Source organism: Erpetoichthys calabaricus, chromosome 6, assembly GCF_900747795.2.
Source record: "Erpetoichthys calabaricus chromosome 6, fErpCal1.3, whole genome shotgun sequence".
Lineage (NCBI taxonomy): Eukaryota > Metazoa > Chordata > Cladistia > Polypteriformes > Polypteridae > Erpetoichthys > Erpetoichthys calabaricus.
The window spans coordinates 68,164,070-68,182,758 of record NC_041399.2 but is presented as its reverse complement, the minus strand read 5'-3'; the positions used below and the strand labels follow the sequence as shown (position 1 = coordinate 68,182,758).

The window sequence follows — 18,689 nt, the reverse complement described above, 5'->3', positions numbered from 1 at the left end:
TACTGTTGAAAAGAATTAAAAACATAAGCATGCTCATTTATTTATCACAGATTTTTGCAATATGAAGTTTAATTTAATTAGGCAAGGCAGCTACAGACGAATGCACTAAGCTTCCAGTATGATGGCTTCAATTCAGCTGACAGTCTAGCATTTAGAGGGGCAGAATGAGGTCTTATTGAATGATACTATGAAGCTTTACTGAAGGCAAACTGAAAAATTTCCAAAGAATATTCTGTTTAAATTCAGTGGCAAAAAAATCGTGTCTGTTTTAATGAGGCGAGGCGACAAATACTTTTCTGTTTGCATAAAGCGTCGCTGTGCTGCTCAGCTTCACTGTTGTTTCTTGATGGTGCAAACAATAACCACACACTGTGTGACACAGGGATATTGTGTCTTTAGTGTAGTAAAGACCTGCATGATGATATCAAATGAAAGAAACTATTTTCATGGAAGCAAGTTGAAACAAACGCAGAGGACAAACTGATTACACAGTTTCTAAATGAAGGATATTTCTAAGCAAATAGACATGCATACATTTAACAATTATTTAGAAAGGCTAGAGTTTTTGGACAGGAGGCTAAAAATATCATGTTTCTGTATCACAGTTATTTTACATTTTTATTTATAGCTGACTTCTACAATTATAAATTCTTAACTACATAGTTACAGCAAAAATAAGTGATTACAATTTCTGTTATTGGTTTATAGGGTTATTAATGTCACATGAAAATAGTACAGTGAGCTAATGTCAAAAAACATGATTGATTTAACTAACTTGCCATATAAACCACCATGGTAAAAATATTTATATTAATTTATATATATTCTAGATTTAATACGATGCATATGCTAGATTATTTGAAAATCTTAGGAACAATTAGGTTTCTTTTGCATTACTTGTTCAAATAAAATATAATAGCACAAAGGTTTTACAACTTTCTTTAAGTTCATTCCAAAATATTTCTAGAATTTTCTTGGGTCTTTAACAATGTTTTGCATTTCATGGGAAAAAAAGGCCTTTTGCAATTGTAAAATGTTAATAGTCAGAATTAATTAAACTAGAATTAAACTGAATAAACTCTTGCGGGAAAACAGAAGGACTTTCATTTACAAAGCAATCTCTAAAGTGATCATAAACCTGACAGTAAGCAGAATGCAAATTTAATAGCAGATTCATTAAATAAGAGTATATTAAATTTCATCATGCATATCTTCACAGAATGATAAATCCTGTTCATTATGAGCCTTAAAAATCCCCTTGACAGCACAAATAGTTTATCATTAAAGATAAAGGCTGGTAAAGGAAAAAAATAATTAAAGGAAAACAGCTGCAGATCACAATTTTCTCTGCAAGCTTTTTAACAATGAGATATCCAACAGACATAAAGCAGTGGTGCAGAAAACATGACTCCTGTTTTTTAAGATTTCAAACATATTGCTAATTAATACCAAACATTCATAAATACTATTTGAAAATGCTGTTGTGCAGGCTATTATAAAGCTACAAGTTCTCAATCATGGCAGAAACAGTAGCAGAATCTAAAAATATGGCATGCATGAAATCTTCTTGTTCTGTTTAATACTTTCAAAGCAAAATCATCCTAATATGCAGCTTCACAATGAAATCTGTGCACGCTGCATTCTATGTGATGATCAACAGATTTACTTATACTGTACTCAGTAAATGTAGTGTAGTTCTCTGAAAACTCTGCAGATTTTAAGTTGAATATCAACTGACCTGCTTGCTGTCACAATGTGCATCAAGTGAGGGAGACTGACTAGATGTTCATGAAAGTTAGAAGTTAGTCAGCTGTAAGATCAGCTACTTTAAAGAGGAATGAGTTAGTTCAATCTTACACATGACCAATAAGCTTCAGAGCTACAAAGCACACATACATCACATGTATTACTATGTAAGCAGCAGCATGTTTCCAACCATGAGATTATAATTTTTATTGGTAAAGAACTTTTCCATTTACTATCTAAAAATAAAAATCCACATTTTGCTTGCAATGTAAGTAAAAGGAACATGTCAACACACTATTTCAGCCAATCAAAAGTGATGTTCTGAGTATTTTTCATAAACATAAAATATTAAGATATATGAGGTTTGTTACTGGAGAACTATAGAAGAATGGAGCCTGACATTAGGTTAAGCAAATTCAGTTTTGTTAAAGTGAAAAATAAAAATTGAAAGATAATACCCTCTTTCTACCACTATAATCCATAGTAAAGTGATGGGGTCTTATCTTACCATATCATCATATTCCTTGGTAATGTGCATAGGTTCATTTTACACTTAAATCTGAGTGTGCCATCATTTTTAAAGGAAAGGTTTAGGAATTTGACACTACATTAATTATTACGACATCCATGTTACAGATTTTGCATACCTGAAAATTATAATAGTGTATTAAGAAAGGTGACACATTTACATGTATAAGAAATTTATACAGAGTTGTATTTTTGCTAAATTCTTAAAGCATTCTTTGAGATTTTATTCTTTTAAAATTTGATTTCTCTGTGCCGTTTGCTGTCTCAGTTGTATTGAAATATTATGATTGATAAAGAATGGTGCAGACAGAGGAGCAAAAGATATTGAATGCTAAGTGGGAGCATTTTGCAGTCATCTATGTATTGATTAGTAAGCAGTAGCTTAAATAAACACAAAATTAAAAATCTAGGTATATTTATATACACACACAAACACGCATACATTATTAATATATTACATGGGCTTTAGCAAAGAATTAATTTTTTTATGAAAATGTTAATTCTACATTTACTTTTTTCATTTTAACAACTACATTTACTTTTTTTCATTTTATCAAATACATTGCAACTGTATATTAACATTTTCATAAAAATGCAATTGTTTTAGTTTGTTTACTGTCGAAGTTGTATTTACTATTTTTTTTTTTACTTCAAATGCCCACAAAAATGTAATTTGGCCAGGGGTGTCCAAACATTTGCATGGAACTGTGTATTATACTAACTGTGCTATCCGTCTAAGACAGGTTGGAATCTAAATAATCAATGTAGACCTCAGTATATTCAACATTAATATTTGCAGTCCACAATCAAATGGAATGTATGCAACCGATGGCACATCACAAACATTTGTAACAACAAAATGCTTTGCATTTTTCATTCCTACAGATGGTGTATCACAATCTTTAGTACTTTTTTGTGAACCTCACACCAAATGGCATATAACAGAATCATAGCCCCAGATGGGCACACAGACAGTTGTCCTTTTATTAAGGATGATGTATATGTTACAGGGTCACCTTCCCAGCTTACCAAAGGTAAGCACTACCACCCCCTGACATCAGGGGGCATGACCATTAATCACCTTGTCTCCTTTTCTATCCACAGCCTGGAAATAATATTAAAAATAAGAGCAAAATCTTAAACACTAATTAATTCTTGAATAACACAAGGGAATCTTCCTACATTATTATACAACTTTAACAAATTCAGTTTGCAATTTCTGGATTAACACACAAAAAGAAAGTGAGTAATAAAAGCATGCTTAATTATTGTAGGAGTTAGGTTTGAATGAAAAACTGCACTCACACGAGGGCTGACCTTGAGAACCACTGTTGCGTCCCTTGCTGCACTATTTGATCTTTTATGTTTTAATCAAGTACATTGTCATCTCCACAAAATACATCATAATATGTCATTTCATCTTCCTTTGCAAAGATGTGAGGGTGATTTTAGCACTTTAAAACGTGGCTTGGCTAGAAGAGGGCTGTGATATGCTTATAAAGTATTATATACAGTACATATCTTGTAAATTGAGTTAAACATTAACCTTTTCATTTGATAAACTCAAAAAAGGTCATTATATTCCTCATTACATTCAGTAAATGTGCAGAATAATGAAAGCATTAAAATATCATAATATTTATAAGTATGTTCTTCAAAATATGACACTGTTCACTGGCTTCACACACACACACACACACACACACACACACACACACACACACACAGAGTGCCAGAATGTTATAAGCAAATGTACTGTACCTGCATTCTCTCAATGGAGTTTGAAGAAGTATTTGCTTTATGTATGAGGTATGTGTGCTCCATATATTCTGTGAGACGCTGCAGAAAGCTGAGTGGTTCATTGAAGATTACAGGCATTGTGATCTTGGAGAGCTCCTGCCAAACATAAAAATCAATAACCTATTTAAAAAATCTTGAAAACAGACCATGCAAATATATACTTCATTGTGTCATTTCTGTACAAACTAAGAATCCTGTATAGATAATCTCAGGTTTTCATATGGCATAAAAACAAATCTTGTAAATCATAAGTGACATTATAAATTACATTTTTATTGTTTCATACATTATTCATATTTGGTTAACTGTAGTCTGTTTATTCACCAGTGAGTGCAACCAGAGACACACAAGTGGGTAGCTTTCCATGATCATAAAGGCTGTGTCTTTACAGCATGGAATGATGCCCTGGCAAAAGTATTTCAGAATGATCCACCAGCTCTGCAAACTTTAAAAGAAAAAAAAAAAAAAAATAGAAGTGTACATGAAACTTACAACTCATTGTGAAGATTCAGTAGGCAAAATTATAAGCTGCATGCTGCTTAGGATACGTTTATCATGTTTAAAAAGGGGGAAATTGAACAAAAACCTTAAAGCACTATCATTATTATCTTACATGAAATTAACTGGACACTTTCCTTAAAGATGAATTATAAGCATTGCAAACATGAATTAGACGTGTATTATGCTGGTGCACAGATTACTGTCAACAACCCATTTTAAAAACCCTATGCAAAATATAAAAACAATTCTGTTCACAAGCTGCTGCGGCAGCCATTATGTTAAATTACATAAAATAAAAATGTGATGTGGTGGCACAGTGGTTGGCACTGCTATCACAGTTCCAGGGTTGTGGGTTCAAATATCAAAGCGAACACTCTTATTGCAACGTATGCATGGCTGCCTGTGCCCATGGAGATTCTGGACATTCCACTTTCCTCCTACAGCCCAAACATATGCAAAGTCAGGTAGACTGACAAATGTAAATTGGCTGGTCCAAGTCCATTTTGGTGTCTGAGTATGAAGGGTGTGTTGTCCAAAATTCATTCTTGCCTTTTTACCTGAAACTGGCAGGATAGGCTCTTGCCTCTGAAAAATTTCATACTAGAATAAGTGAGTTTTCAAAAAACAGCTGAATGAGTCACTTCAATATTAAACCAGGATCAAAATGTACCATCACATTAGCATGTACAATATTCTGATGGCTTCATGTTAACAAACACAAATACCAGAATTATCTTGACAGGTTACACTCTATACATTACAGTAATTTTTTTAAGACATAATAAACATAGTCTTCAATATATTATCCTGTAAATAACAATTTATAGGAAATGAAAAAGGAAAAAGCATTTCAATATGCATGACTACTGTATTCAAAGCAAATACGTTAAATACAATAGGCTTCCCTTGTATTGTAAAATGTAAAAGTGGTGGAAGATCCGTTAATGGTTTGAACAGATATAGAAAGTAAATGAAGAAAACACTTCTTAGTTTAAGGCAAGTTCAAATAGCTCAAAATTTCAGGAAACAGTATGACATCATAATGGAAGTCTCCGACAGTCATTGATGATCTAGTTCATCAAAAACGGCAAGAGGCTGTTTAATTCAGGGTCACTGGGGCCAGAACCTCTCCAGGCAGCACTGGGTATATAATGCAGGAAACAGTCACGTTGATCATATACAAACCCACACTCACACAGGTAAACTAATATGCATGTATGTAGGGAAGTGGAAGCAAAAGTGAACTACAAGAAAACCTAAGTAGACAAAAGGAGCACTTGCACACTTCATGGTTTTTTAAGATTCAAGCCAATGCACTACAGTGCATTGTCCTTAATTGAAATCTACATTAAATTGAATTTTTATATGATCTTTGATTTTGTACCTGTCAAAGATTGGGGTAATTTATACAAAGCATAAAAAGTAATTCTGATTAGATAAGAACAATTTACATTTCTATACGGATTTCTAATTTGAATGATGCCCTCCATTTTGATAAGTTATTGAGTGCACTACATATTTCAAAGTGAACTGGATAACTCTGAACACAAATACGTTGCAGAGTTGTTGGTGCCGCTATCTCACTAATATATCATCAGGGAACAGAATTCTTAGGCGGGTTGTTGTTTAAAAAAATAAAAAAAAAACTCATAGACAAGTACCCTGGTTTTCCTCATGTATTCTAAGATGTGCATGTTAGGCTAACTGAAGATTCTAAATTGGTCCTACTGCACTGCAATGGACTGGCATACTTCTCGTCTTGCTATTGCTGCTGGGATAGGCCCTGCCATTTAAAAACAATTTGAGGTGGTAAATTAAGAAAACTGATCCCATGATCATGTCTAAGCTATAGAAATCTTTACATTTACAAACAAAACCAGAAACACATAATAAAAGATTCACCCTGTGATTTTTGCTATAGGGACAAATAGAACAACTTACCATTCCTATACACTTTCTCAAGATGCTCCAGATACTGAAATCATTTCTGGAAAACATGGGTGCTGGAAGACTCGTCCTGATAAAGAATAAAGGCAGAGCAAATATAATTAAATTGAAGTACTAAATTATATTAGCCAATATACATTTCAAAATATTAACAAGAGTACAGAATAAAAGTCCCTTTAGATCATTGGTTTAATTAAAAGGTTTAAAAGACATTAACAGAACACAGAAGAAAACATCTTTCTAATATGTCTATGCTCTCCTGCAGATCATAAATTTCTAAGAAAAACAGCAAGCAAGGTCACCTGCACTGCTGAAAACGTATCTTGTTACTATATACTGCTAATGACTGCTGGGACATTCTGATAATATTTACAGTAATAAACCACAAAGGTCATTTCATACTGTACATAAATAAGGACTCAGCATGAAAAGCTACACATTTACTGGTTAAGAAAATCCTATAATCAGCAATACTCAGGGGCAGCACACCAATGCACTAGTTAGTGCTGCTACCTCACAGCTTAAAGCTCTGGGTCCAAATTCTGGTTTGGCCTGGTCTCTGTGTGTTTTTTCCAGGTACTTCAGCTTCTTCCCACCTGCCAAAGATATGCATGCTAAGCAAACTATCCATTATCGAACCCACTCAATAAAATTCAGGTTTGTGGAGGCCAACAATGGAAACCAGCAATAGATAGAGCATGAATCCATCAGAAGGCTCACTCACAGACACAGACCACACACATGGGGCCACTTTACAGCCAGCAATTAACCTAATACTCATGCCTTTGCAATCCTAAATTGACCGAGTGTGCCTTGCAGTTCCTGCCTTGGGCAAATTGCTCCCACTCCACCGGTGAAACAATGCTGAACTAAGCAGATACAGAGAATGAATGAATGAGGGGATGAATGCATGAAAATTAATATTTGATAGCAGAACAACATACTTACTGACCTCAATTAAATTATAAAGGTGCAATTATGATGAGGTGCATTGTGGTATACTTCATGGCAGAGGCAACCCGTCATCAATGCACTTTTTATTATTTAAGTGTTGAATAATTAGAGAGCACTAGCTATATTGTAAAAATCCAGGACTTATGAAATGTGTATTCTCTGAAAATGAACATATTTGAAATACATTCAACATACACTAACACTAAACAGTATTCCATATAGATGGCCTTGAATTTGACTGAATAAAAGCCTTGGGCCTTAGGAAAATTGAAAAGGAAGCAGGACTGAAAAAAATTACAAAACTCTTTCTTCAAGCAAACCATAGACACTTGGAAGAAGTTACAAAGTTGTGGGGTAGATAGTATTTTGTGGACTTTTGACGATATTATTTCAGAGAAATAAGATGAATGAGATGGAATGGTCATTTCTTGTCAAAACTGTCCTAATGTTATAAAGAAGAAAGACCATTTTGGTTAAAAAGGCACAAGGTGTAGAGATGAGGATGTTATTTTGGGCATAAAGCAGCAGCCATACCACATGTTCTTCAGAACAGCTCATCTACCTAAAGCTATGCATGTTGGGGCCTGGCCAGAACTTGTATGGGGAAAACATCTAGGAAAAGCTTGGGTTGCTGCTGGAAAAGGTATTGGTGAGACCAGCAGAGGGCGATAACCCTGTGGTCTGAATGTGAATCCCAATGCCCCAGTGCAGTGATGGGGACACTGGAAAAATGGCTCTGTCCTTTGGATGAGACATAAAAAAATTGAGGTTCTGACTGTCTGTGGTAATAAAAGATCCCAGGGCATCCTTTGTAAAGAACAGGGTGTATCCCGATGTCCAGGTAAATTACCCTAAATGGGCTAGTCATTCCGCCCCATAGTCATTCCCCGTCTGTAAATTACTTTCTTTTCACCCTGCACCACCTAACAGCTCATGTGTAGTAAGCGTACTAGGGCAAGAATGGCTGCCATTGCATCATCTGGGTTGATGCTATACACTAGTGGCTCCCCACTCATTATGTAAAAGCACTTTGAGTAATGAGAAAAGCATTATCTAAATGTAAAGAATTAGAACATTAGAAAAATCTAGACGAGAACAGGCCATTCAGCCCAACAAAGCACGCCAGTCCTATCCACTTAATTCTTCTAAAAAAAAAACCCAACAAGTCTAGTTTTGAAAGGCCCTAAAGTCTTACTGTCTATGGTTCTCTGTGTAAAGAAAAACTTCCTAATATTTGTGTGAAATTTACCCTTAGCAAGTTTCCAACTGTGTCCCTGTGTTCTTGATGAACTCATTTTAAAATAACAGTCTCGATCCACTGTACTACTTCCCTTCATAATTTTAAACACTTCAATCATGGAGGTGATGGTAGGTATGGTGTCAAGGAGAGGAATGAAGGTGGTCAGAGGATAGTGGATTTTGCCAAAAGGATGGACATGGCTGTGGTGAATACGTATTTTAAGAAGAGGGAGGAACATAGGGTTATGTACAAGAGTGGAGGAAGATGCACACATGTAGATTACATCCTATGCAGAAGAGTTGATCTGAAGGAGATTGAAGACTGCAAAGTGGTGGCAGGGGAAAGTGTAGTTAAGCAGCATAGGATGGTGGGCTTTCTTCAGATCTTATTTTACTTTATCAATCCACTCTGACTTCCCTAACTTTCTCTTCTCTTGTACTTACATTGCATTCACTCTTTTGCCCAAATATTCACTGGGTCTCCTCATCACATGTCCAGACTACTTCAATCAACTTTCCTGTACTTTCTTAGATATCTCTCCTATTTCTGTTGTACCTTCGACTGCCTCATTTTTTATAATCCCACATATCAATATCAACATTCTAATTTCTGTCACATCTAACTTCTTCTAAGCTCCCTTTACTGCCCATGTCTCAGCTCCATAAATCATTGCTGGTCTTACCACTGTCTTAAAAAGCTTAATTTAAAGGTTGTTAGTCCTATCCACTTAATTCTTCTAAAAACACATCATCAAGTCTAGTTTTGAAAGTCCCTAAAGTCTGTCTACCATGCTACTTGGTAGCTTATTCCAAGTGTCTATGGTTCTCCGTATGAAGTAAAATTTCCTAACATTTGTGCAAAATTTACCCTTAACAAGTTTCCAACTCTGTTCTCGTGTTCTTGATCAGTTTAAAATAACAGTCTCAATCCACTGTACTAATTCCCTTCATAATTTTAAACACTTCAAACATGTCACCTCCTAATCTTCTTTTGCTTAAACTGAAAAGCCTCAGTTCTTTTAATATTTCTTCATTATTCATCCCATGTAGCCCTGGAATCAGCCTAGCTGCTCTTCTCTGGACCTTTTCTAGTGCTGCTATGTCCTTTTTGTAGCCTGGAGACCAAAACTGCACACAGTACTCCACGTGAAGCCTCACCAGTGTGTTATAAAGCTTGAGTATAACCTCCTTGGACTTGGACTCCACACATTGTGCTATAAAACCTAACATTCTGTTTGCCTTCTTAATGGCTTCTGAACATTGTCTGGAAGCTGATATCGTACAGTCCTCTACAACTCCTAAATCCTTTTCATAAGGTGTACTCTTGATTTTCAGACCTCCTATTGTGTACTCAAACCTAACATTTTTACTTCCTATGTGTAACACCTTATATTTACTGACATTAAACAAAACAAAGGTTTTTTTCATAAACGGTGATCAGCATATGGGTCAAGTATTTTAATATTTTTATTACTATTACCATTAGAGTGACAGACCAAACTACATCAAAATACTATGCAACTTCAGGCAAAACTGAGGCAGAAGACATCGCCAACATTTTTTTAAAAATAGAAACAAAACAAAAAATAAGACTGGTCCAGATTTAAGCCATTTTATCTATTATTAATTCTCTTATTTTGAAACAAACAAAAATTTACACTCTCCCTTGTGTAAATGAGATTTAGGTAATGCAAGCAGCACTCATAGATAAATACAAAATTGCAGCCATTTATGTTAAGAGCAGACACGTGCACAAGCATTTGGCAATGGCTCACGTGCAATGATTCCTAATGGAATCAACAATACAAAGCACCAAGTACAATAAACATTTTGTTGATTTGCTAGTAATTCACAAGAAAAAAAATAAAGGGCAACTTAGAATGTTATGGAAATTCCAAATCATACAGTATGTAGAGCGTGTATAATAAACCTAGCAACTATATGCCACTTATCTTAAAAAGGACAGAAAAGCAGACAAAGTGTGGGCTTGTCACTATAGACAGTTAGTATAGGTTAAGAGGGAGGGAGCTCAGTTTACTCACACTCCACTGTTTTATGAGAAGGAAAGACAAACATTTACATTGTAGTATACAGTATTTTATACCTTGACTTTCAAAAAGCTTTTGATAAGCCCCCATCCCCATCCCCACCCCCACATCAAGCTACAAGAAGTAGTGCGTTTGGAGCATGGAGTGCAACAGATGGCTGGAAATATGGTAAGCACAAAAACAAAACATAGTTGTGAAAAAGTTTGTACATCCCATTGAAACATTAGATCTTTAAGCAAACAGCGCCTACATATAATGGTGATATTTTTGAACAAATGAAACATAAAATTGACATGGTGTATTCATTCTCATAATCTAAATTAATAAAAATGCAGATCTGTCATGTGGAATACCAAAGTACACCCATAATTTTATTAATATTTTAGTTCCACAAAATTTGAATCAGGTGTTCCAGATTAGGTGTCATTGACTAGAATCTCATTAGGGAGTATGCAGGTGGTACCTGACTTATTCAAACCATGGCTATCCAAGGTCTGGAATTCTCTTTGCTATTTATGCGTGTGGTGTCATTATGCCAAGATCAAAAGACCTCTCTAAGGCCCTAGAAAGAAGGCTGTGGAATATTTTCCTATTCCACTGTGAGGAAAATATCCACAAGTGGTACAGAGTTCATGCAACTGCTAAGTTGTCCAGGACTGGCCAGCCCAGTAAATTCATCCCGAGAGCTGTCCGTTTGATACTAAGAGAAATCTCCAAGTACCTCAAAATTTCAATGTGGGACCTGTAGGTAACTCATGCAAAAGTCAGTTTCAAATTGCATGTATATAAAATCAGAAAGAAACTGCACAAATTTGATGTGAATGCAAGGAGTGCCAGATACAGGCCTTTGCCTCCCAAAAAGTACATTAGGCCAAGACTACAGTTTGCCATTAAACATACAGGAAAAGAACAGGCCATCTAGAACAATGTGCTCTGGACAAATAGAGTTGTTTGGCCACAGTAACTGTAGACGTGTTTGGTACAAACCAAAGTCAGAATTTCAGGAGGAGACCCTCATACCAACTGTGAAGCACGTTGGTGGAAAAGTTATGATTTGGGGTTGCTTTGCCGCCTCAGAACCTGGGCACCTTGAATTCATCAAGTCAACTGTGAACTCTGTGTCATATCAAATTGTTCTCGAGGAGAATGTGAGGCCATCTGTCTGAGGCGTAGGTGAACCTGACCTGAATCTCATTGAAATGGACAGTGCATTCTAATCTTTTTAAATGCATTCTTCCATTTTGTTTAGAGGGTGGTAAAGACTACCTGCTTTTTCAGCTTGTGTGCGTGACAAGTCATGGTAGCAACATGCTAAGATGGGCTGACCAGACTTCCCAAGCAACAGCAATTTCCTCGATACTTTATTGGTGGAATAACTAGACATAGCTAGAACATTTGAGAGATATAATCCCACCAGTGTGTTTTGAGTTTGGTATACAGTCTTCTTCAAGTGGGCCAGGTTTTACAGGCCTCCCTAGGTAGGTGCAAGTTGGTATCCTAACCACATATCCAAAACTGCTCAAATGGCTTCTCTTGATCAGGTGAAGCAGTGGGTCTACTCTGATGTTGTACCAAATTGTTGAGTTCTTCACCCTGCCACATACAGTGAGCCCACTATGCATCACAGAAACCTAATTTCAGCCACTTATATTTGTAATATGATTCATTTAATCACTACCCAGAGCTCATGACCATACGTGAGGAAGAGGATGTAGAACTATGAGTAAAATCAACAGCTTGTCCACAGAAATAGGTTTCACTGCACTGCCAAGGACTGGTACAACATTGATAAAAGTATTGCTGTTGCAATGATTTGTTGGTAAATCTCATAATGACCATACCTCTATATTCATTTGAGGATAAGATCCTCAGGTTTTTTGAATTCCTTCTCTTGAGGCAACTGCTTACCCTTTACTAGCAGGGATCAAGCCAGTCTTTCCTGAGAGTGGACCATGACATCAGATTTAGAGGTGCTACTTCTTACTCCAACATCATCACACTAAAATGCAAACAGTTCCAGTAAATATTTCTGTTGTAATTGCTTCAGTGTGGGCCTTTTTAATGATTCCCTTTGCTTTTTTGCTCTTCCAAATCCGTAGAAACAAACTAATCCTAAATACTACCATATCAAAGATCTGTCTGTCTGATTGGATAGCATGCTTATTTTTTCAGCTCCAAATTACCACAAAAATGTCCTATCTGACCTTATAATATCTACCTCTCAGCTTCTCACACAGACCAATGCTATTCTGCCTGCTAATAAATAACCAAATTTAAATAGTTTTGAATATCCTACTGGGGTCCTTTCTAGCCAAGCAGTTCATGGGGAATCTTCACCCCTGACTATGCCCGATAAGTCCAGGCTGCTTCTAAGTTAGGTATCTTAAATGAGTAGTTTGATCCACTCTTCCCACTTGGGCACCACATGCAGCAACTTAATAGGCTCAAAGGCAATACTTGACCTCCTCCATGTCCTCTCAGTCTTCATACATAAAATAGCTAATATGGTCCAAACCTTCTTAATTGGAGACCAAGTGTGGCCACCTATCAGCTAAGAGGTCTTCTGGTCACTTAAATAGTCTAAATTTCTGAAGGGTGACAATGGGTGAATGGCTTAATCTAATTTTCAGGTCCTTCCTCTAAATGAAGGATGGAAATAACCTTGATCTTCGATTTCTGATCACAAGTTCAGAAATAGGAAACTGAGGGTTTCTACCGACACATAACTGGGTTGCTCAAGACTCTTGATTAAATAGGAGAAATCCTGTTACACAATATGGAGCTCCCAACCCACCAAAGGCCAATACACAGTTGTGGCACAATATATGGTAGCAACTCAAGGGTACTGGTGGGGAGAGATAGTCTGGTCCCTAATAGTATAACTCTATGGTACTCAAGGTACTAAAGGGGAATTATATTTGTACAACCCCACAGCTTTATGATTTCACCTGGGACCCTGAAAATAGTTACATTGTATTACTTGGAATTAATTAGTCAAGGCTTAAAAATCCCATCTAGTCCACAGACCAGTGAGTCTGGCATTGGGAGGATGTGATGGACAAAAATTCTGTTGGCAAGATGAAGTAAAGCGAAACTGGTGACCAAGTGTGAAGTTTTGGAAGGTGCAAAGAGTGCTGTATAATACTGGGGGGTAAGAGGACCAGCCACTCCACTGACTAGTTAGGAGCTGCTTTTGTTTAGGGAGACACTGATGGAGTAGGTCTTTGTTAATTTACCCCATTTGTGTGAACCTTCATGTTTTGTCCAAGCTATCATTATTCTTTTTTAAAATAACCACATTTTACTTTTTGGCCTCCTAATTTGTTGATTAGTTTCAGCTAATTGGCATCCTACACAGGCCACATTCTATTAATAACACTGTTGGTGTTGCTTCAATATTTCAAATTTGAACAAGGAGAACAACCAGATCATTTATAATCTGAACAAACACAGGCAGGATATTTACTTGACCTTGAAACATCAGGAGGTAGGTACTAAGTTTGTCAGTAAATCATCTTGACATCAAGTGAAGAAGCTGCAACCATTTCAAATGAAAAGAAATATTCTAGATTCATAGACAGATGTTCCTAAAATGCTGTGAATGTGTAACTTAATAATCTCTGATTTTGTGGCATCATTGGCCACAATGTCCTTCACATTTCGAAATGCACTTGAGAAAAAGAATGTAAAGATTCATATCAGTGCACAAAATGTAGATGACCGCAAACCTTGGAAAATCAGCTATTTCTTGCAGTAAAAGCAGCTCATTATTTTCATGTAGTCGGTTATCAGAAAACAGGCATTCCGCACTCAGAGCTGTATTTGGTAAACAGACTTAAAGTTATACTACACCCAAAAATAATATACTATTTACAAGTTACTTACTACATGCAGTTTGTAGTGACTACTGAGAAATGAAAAAAATATGGCATTTGGACCAAATAACTTTGATTCTTCTTTCTTTTGTAGGATGATGATGTGCCTTGAATTGTGGACAGAATTAGACATTCACTTACATGTATTGTCATTACTATTATCCTCTTTAATAAAACCCCTGTGTGTGTCCATGTGTCCGTGTGTGTGTGTGTCTTCTGGTGAAGTGCGCATGTGCGGGGCACGGTGCGATGCTTCAAAGGCCACCTGACGCGTCAAACAAGACAGAGAGGGCGGGACCTATAAAATATTACGCGGCCGATCCAATCGGATTTCGGTAAATGAGGTAAGACCTAAAACATAAGGCATGAAAAATCCAATCGGGTACTGAGATGCGGAAACCAGCTTCCCCAAAGAAAGGCCACCTGACGCGTCACACAAGACAGAGAGGGCGGGACCTATAAAATATCGCGCTGCCAATCCAATCGGATTTCGGTAAATGAGGTAAGACCTAAAACATAAGGCACGAAAAATCCAATCGGGTACTGAGACGTGGAGACCAGCTTCCCCAAAGAGGTGGGATTAGTGTTTGTTGTTGTACAAGTGTTCACTCTGAGGATGTCAGATTTGCGATCAAGAAGATTGGCCCGGTAAAGTGTCAGTCGTTGAAGGGGTTTTCCTAAATATATGAATTTTCATGATATTACAATAGGATGACTTTTAAAAGTAGATTTATTTTCGTGCACATAAAATCTGTTGCTGGGGAGACGCCACACATACAATAATTAGCTGCACGCCAGCACAGATTAAAATACTTGCTGGGGAACTGCGCAGTACTTGCTGGAGAGACGCCACAGGCACGATTATCAGCTGCACGCCACACATTATATCAGTTGCTCGGCGTATATTACGGACATCAAAGCCAGTATTACTGTCAGAGAAAATTACAGTCATTTTACGGAAATACAAACCAGTATTACTGTGAGAGAAAATTTAAAGGCACATAATACAGTGCAAGAAACAGAATGAGGTCAAGGTCCCTTGCCATTTAATATAGACTGTTCCTACTAATGTTTATGCACTACTGTTCTAGCGCCCGTTACTGTAACGGGCTTAATGTCTAGTAATATATAAGATTCAATTTTTGTTTAATTATAACTGCTGTAATCTCAGATCATATACCAATTCCATAATAAGTGAAGTATGAACAGGCTACCTTTTCCAAAATCTACTTAAACATATTATATATGTTTCCTTAATGGTAGAAATCCATCACTGCGTCTTAATTCTGCCTCAGAAAATTTACCTAGAATCTTTCAAGGCATTGAGGCCAAAGGCATTCTGCTCTCCATAAAAAAAAAATGCAACAATTTTGGAGAATGTTAAAAGTGACATAGCTCATCTTGGGGCTTGGGGAAGACCATGCACTCTCATCTTTGGAATAAATAAGAACAAAGCACCAAATGACTCTCTACAAGTATCTCAAAATAAATAACATAACATTAAACTGAAAACCTTACGTTCCCATTTCTATTTTAAATACCAACACCACAGACTTGTCAAAAACACTCACCAACCATATTGTCCTCTGAGAAAATCTGATACACAAATTCATCACATTGTGTAGGTTTAGCTATAGCCCAAAAACCACAGCTTAGTATACAAGTCTTTAAGCCTCAGTTTGTAAATACATAGATATATGTTGTTGTAGTGTGTATTATAAGGCAAAGACTTCATCATTACCCTCTCCTCTTTGTCACTGCTGCTGAACTGCTCTTCGTTTTTTTTTTTTTAACAAATTGCTGAGGTCCAAAGGAATCAGTGGGGATGTTCTAAACAAAAGGCCACCTTGTCCATAAATATTAGTCTATGCTGGCTTTTGTTACATATTACACATTATAAACGACTACAAAAAAAAATGATGATTGGTGATTGGTGATTAGTCTAAATGCAAAAATGTTCCTTTCAACATGTTTCAACATATATATATTTCATTTAGGTGTCATAACTACACAAAACTACAAATGTGCAAACTAAAAATCCTACGTCCCCTTGTGGACAGCATTTAACAAGAACCTTTCAATATACATTATGCCGGTGATGTGAAGGAAACCTGAATGCTGTTATAATGAATATTTTTCTTAAAGATCCGTATCCCCCAAACATACTCCAATTTACAGCATACAACTAAAACTTTATTTTTAAGAATTCTTTCCATCTCTTTCTCATTACTGGTCCCTTGAAATAAGAATGGTATCTTTCAAGGTTATTTTTTATTCCTTCCTTTAACTTCACCTATTTGTTGTCTGGTACAAATCTTATAAATCGATATTTAACCCACTTCCTATTGTCCAATTGACTTGAAATTTTGCACACTTACTCACTTCCGATGACAATACATGAATCAATAATCAGTTTTACTAATTGATCAATTAATCCATGTTAATTAAGAAATGGAATTTTCATATGAAGAATAGTTCAAGATTTCACCAATAGATGGCGGTAGTAATGGATAGAAATATTAAAGGAAGTGTTAAAATATTGATTATAAAATTACACTAAAACAAATCCAAGACTAAAAAATTGAAAATAATATATATATATAAAAAATACTTTTTAAAAACCATACTTATATTAAGTTAAAAGTGTACTAAAAACTAAAAAATAAGTCTCTCATACATCAGTCGTACAATAAAAGGCGGGCAAAAAACACTTCTTAAAATCTTAGCAAAAGCGCCCACCTTTTATTTTACGAGTGATGAATGAGAGACTTATTTTTTAGTACACTTTTAACTTAATATAAGCATGGTTTTTAAAAAGTATTTTTTATATATATATTTTGTAGCTTTAGATGCAGGCTTTAGTTCTCAATCTACAGATCTTGAGGGCAGTGATGGCAAGAGGTTTCATTTGAGAGCAGCTTACACAAATCTGGGTTCTCTTCTCTTTTATTTTGTTTGCCTCATCAGAGAGGTGGTCAGTCTCAAGATGAATTTGTCAAATCAATATTCAATCTTCAATATAAACAGAAAGTAGTTGTAGTTTAAAATTAGAATAAATCGAAGATTGGCATAATACTACAACCCTGTTTGATCCTGTTTCAGTGGTGAAGGCATCTATTTCTGTCCAACCGCCAAGGATAACTGTAGTAGTCTGGACCCTTAGGCAGCATGAGTATATGGCCAAAACAAACTTAACTATGAGGACAGCCATCAATCTCTCATTACAGAGGACTAGGCCATTTTGCCCTTTGGCTGGAAGAAGAGTAGAGATTATTTTTGCCAAGGCCTGTCAGAGTCTTGGACTGCACCTCAACATTTGTAAAACTAAGATCTCCTCTGAAAGATTTCCTAGGCTAGGTAACTGAGGCTGCAGTAAATCATCACCTTTCAAGAAACTCTAGAAGTTGTTGATCACTTTCCCAACATCAGCAGCCTATTGTTCGAAAAGACAACCATTAAAGAGGACATTCAGCACTGCTATAAGCTGTGCCAAAATTTCAGGATACTGTGCCAGCAGATATTTTAGAGCTTTGACCTGAAATCGGCAAAAAAAGCAAATGCTCCATAAGATTGTTCTGTGCCACTTCTCTTATGTATGGTTATGAAGCTGGAGTTACTTACACCTGCTACTGGAAAAACTCTCTCTCTCCCTGCAATGAAATGTGTTACTGTGGAAACAAAGTCTAGCATTTATTCCTCTCTGTATGACATCCTATGTGAACCATTCCCTGCAAATTGCTAAGGCCATAAGAAAAATCTATGTTTTAGTGCCATTAGTGTCAGTTTTATCATTTTCAGCACCTTCATGGTGGTGTGACCCTTAAAGACTCACATAGAATTGTAATTTATAAGCAATGCAAACAAACTGTGAAAACCAATTTACTACAAAAATAATTTTCCAATACTTGCAAAGTAATCATTTTTTTCAATGTTATACGATAGCTCAGATTTCAAAGCCACCTCTGCCAACTGTAGAGGCACTTCTATTAAATACTGAAGATGAGAAAGTAATTACAAAGTCGTATGCATTCTTACAAGACATTTCAACTTG

At 36.1% G+C, this 18,689-nt stretch overlaps 1 protein-coding gene across 5 annotated transcripts in view; it reads right to left on the bottom strand.

The window, feature by feature from the left end:
• The window catches only part of osbpl1a (oxysterol binding protein-like 1A), a 226,803-nt gene that overhangs the window by 32,153 nt on the left and 175,961 nt on the right, over nt 1–18,689 (bottom strand). For all 5 annotated transcript variants that reach the window (XM_028803652.2, XM_028803651.2, XM_051928916.1 and 2 more), the window contains 2 exons: nt 6,517–6,592; nt 4,036–4,170 (listed from right to left, as the gene is read on the bottom strand). In XM_028803652.2, coding sequence (XP_028659485.1) covers nt 4,036–4,170; nt 6,517–6,592 — 211 coding nt within the window. The remainder of the gene's footprint in view (nt 1–4,035; nt 4,171–6,516; nt 6,593–18,689) is intronic.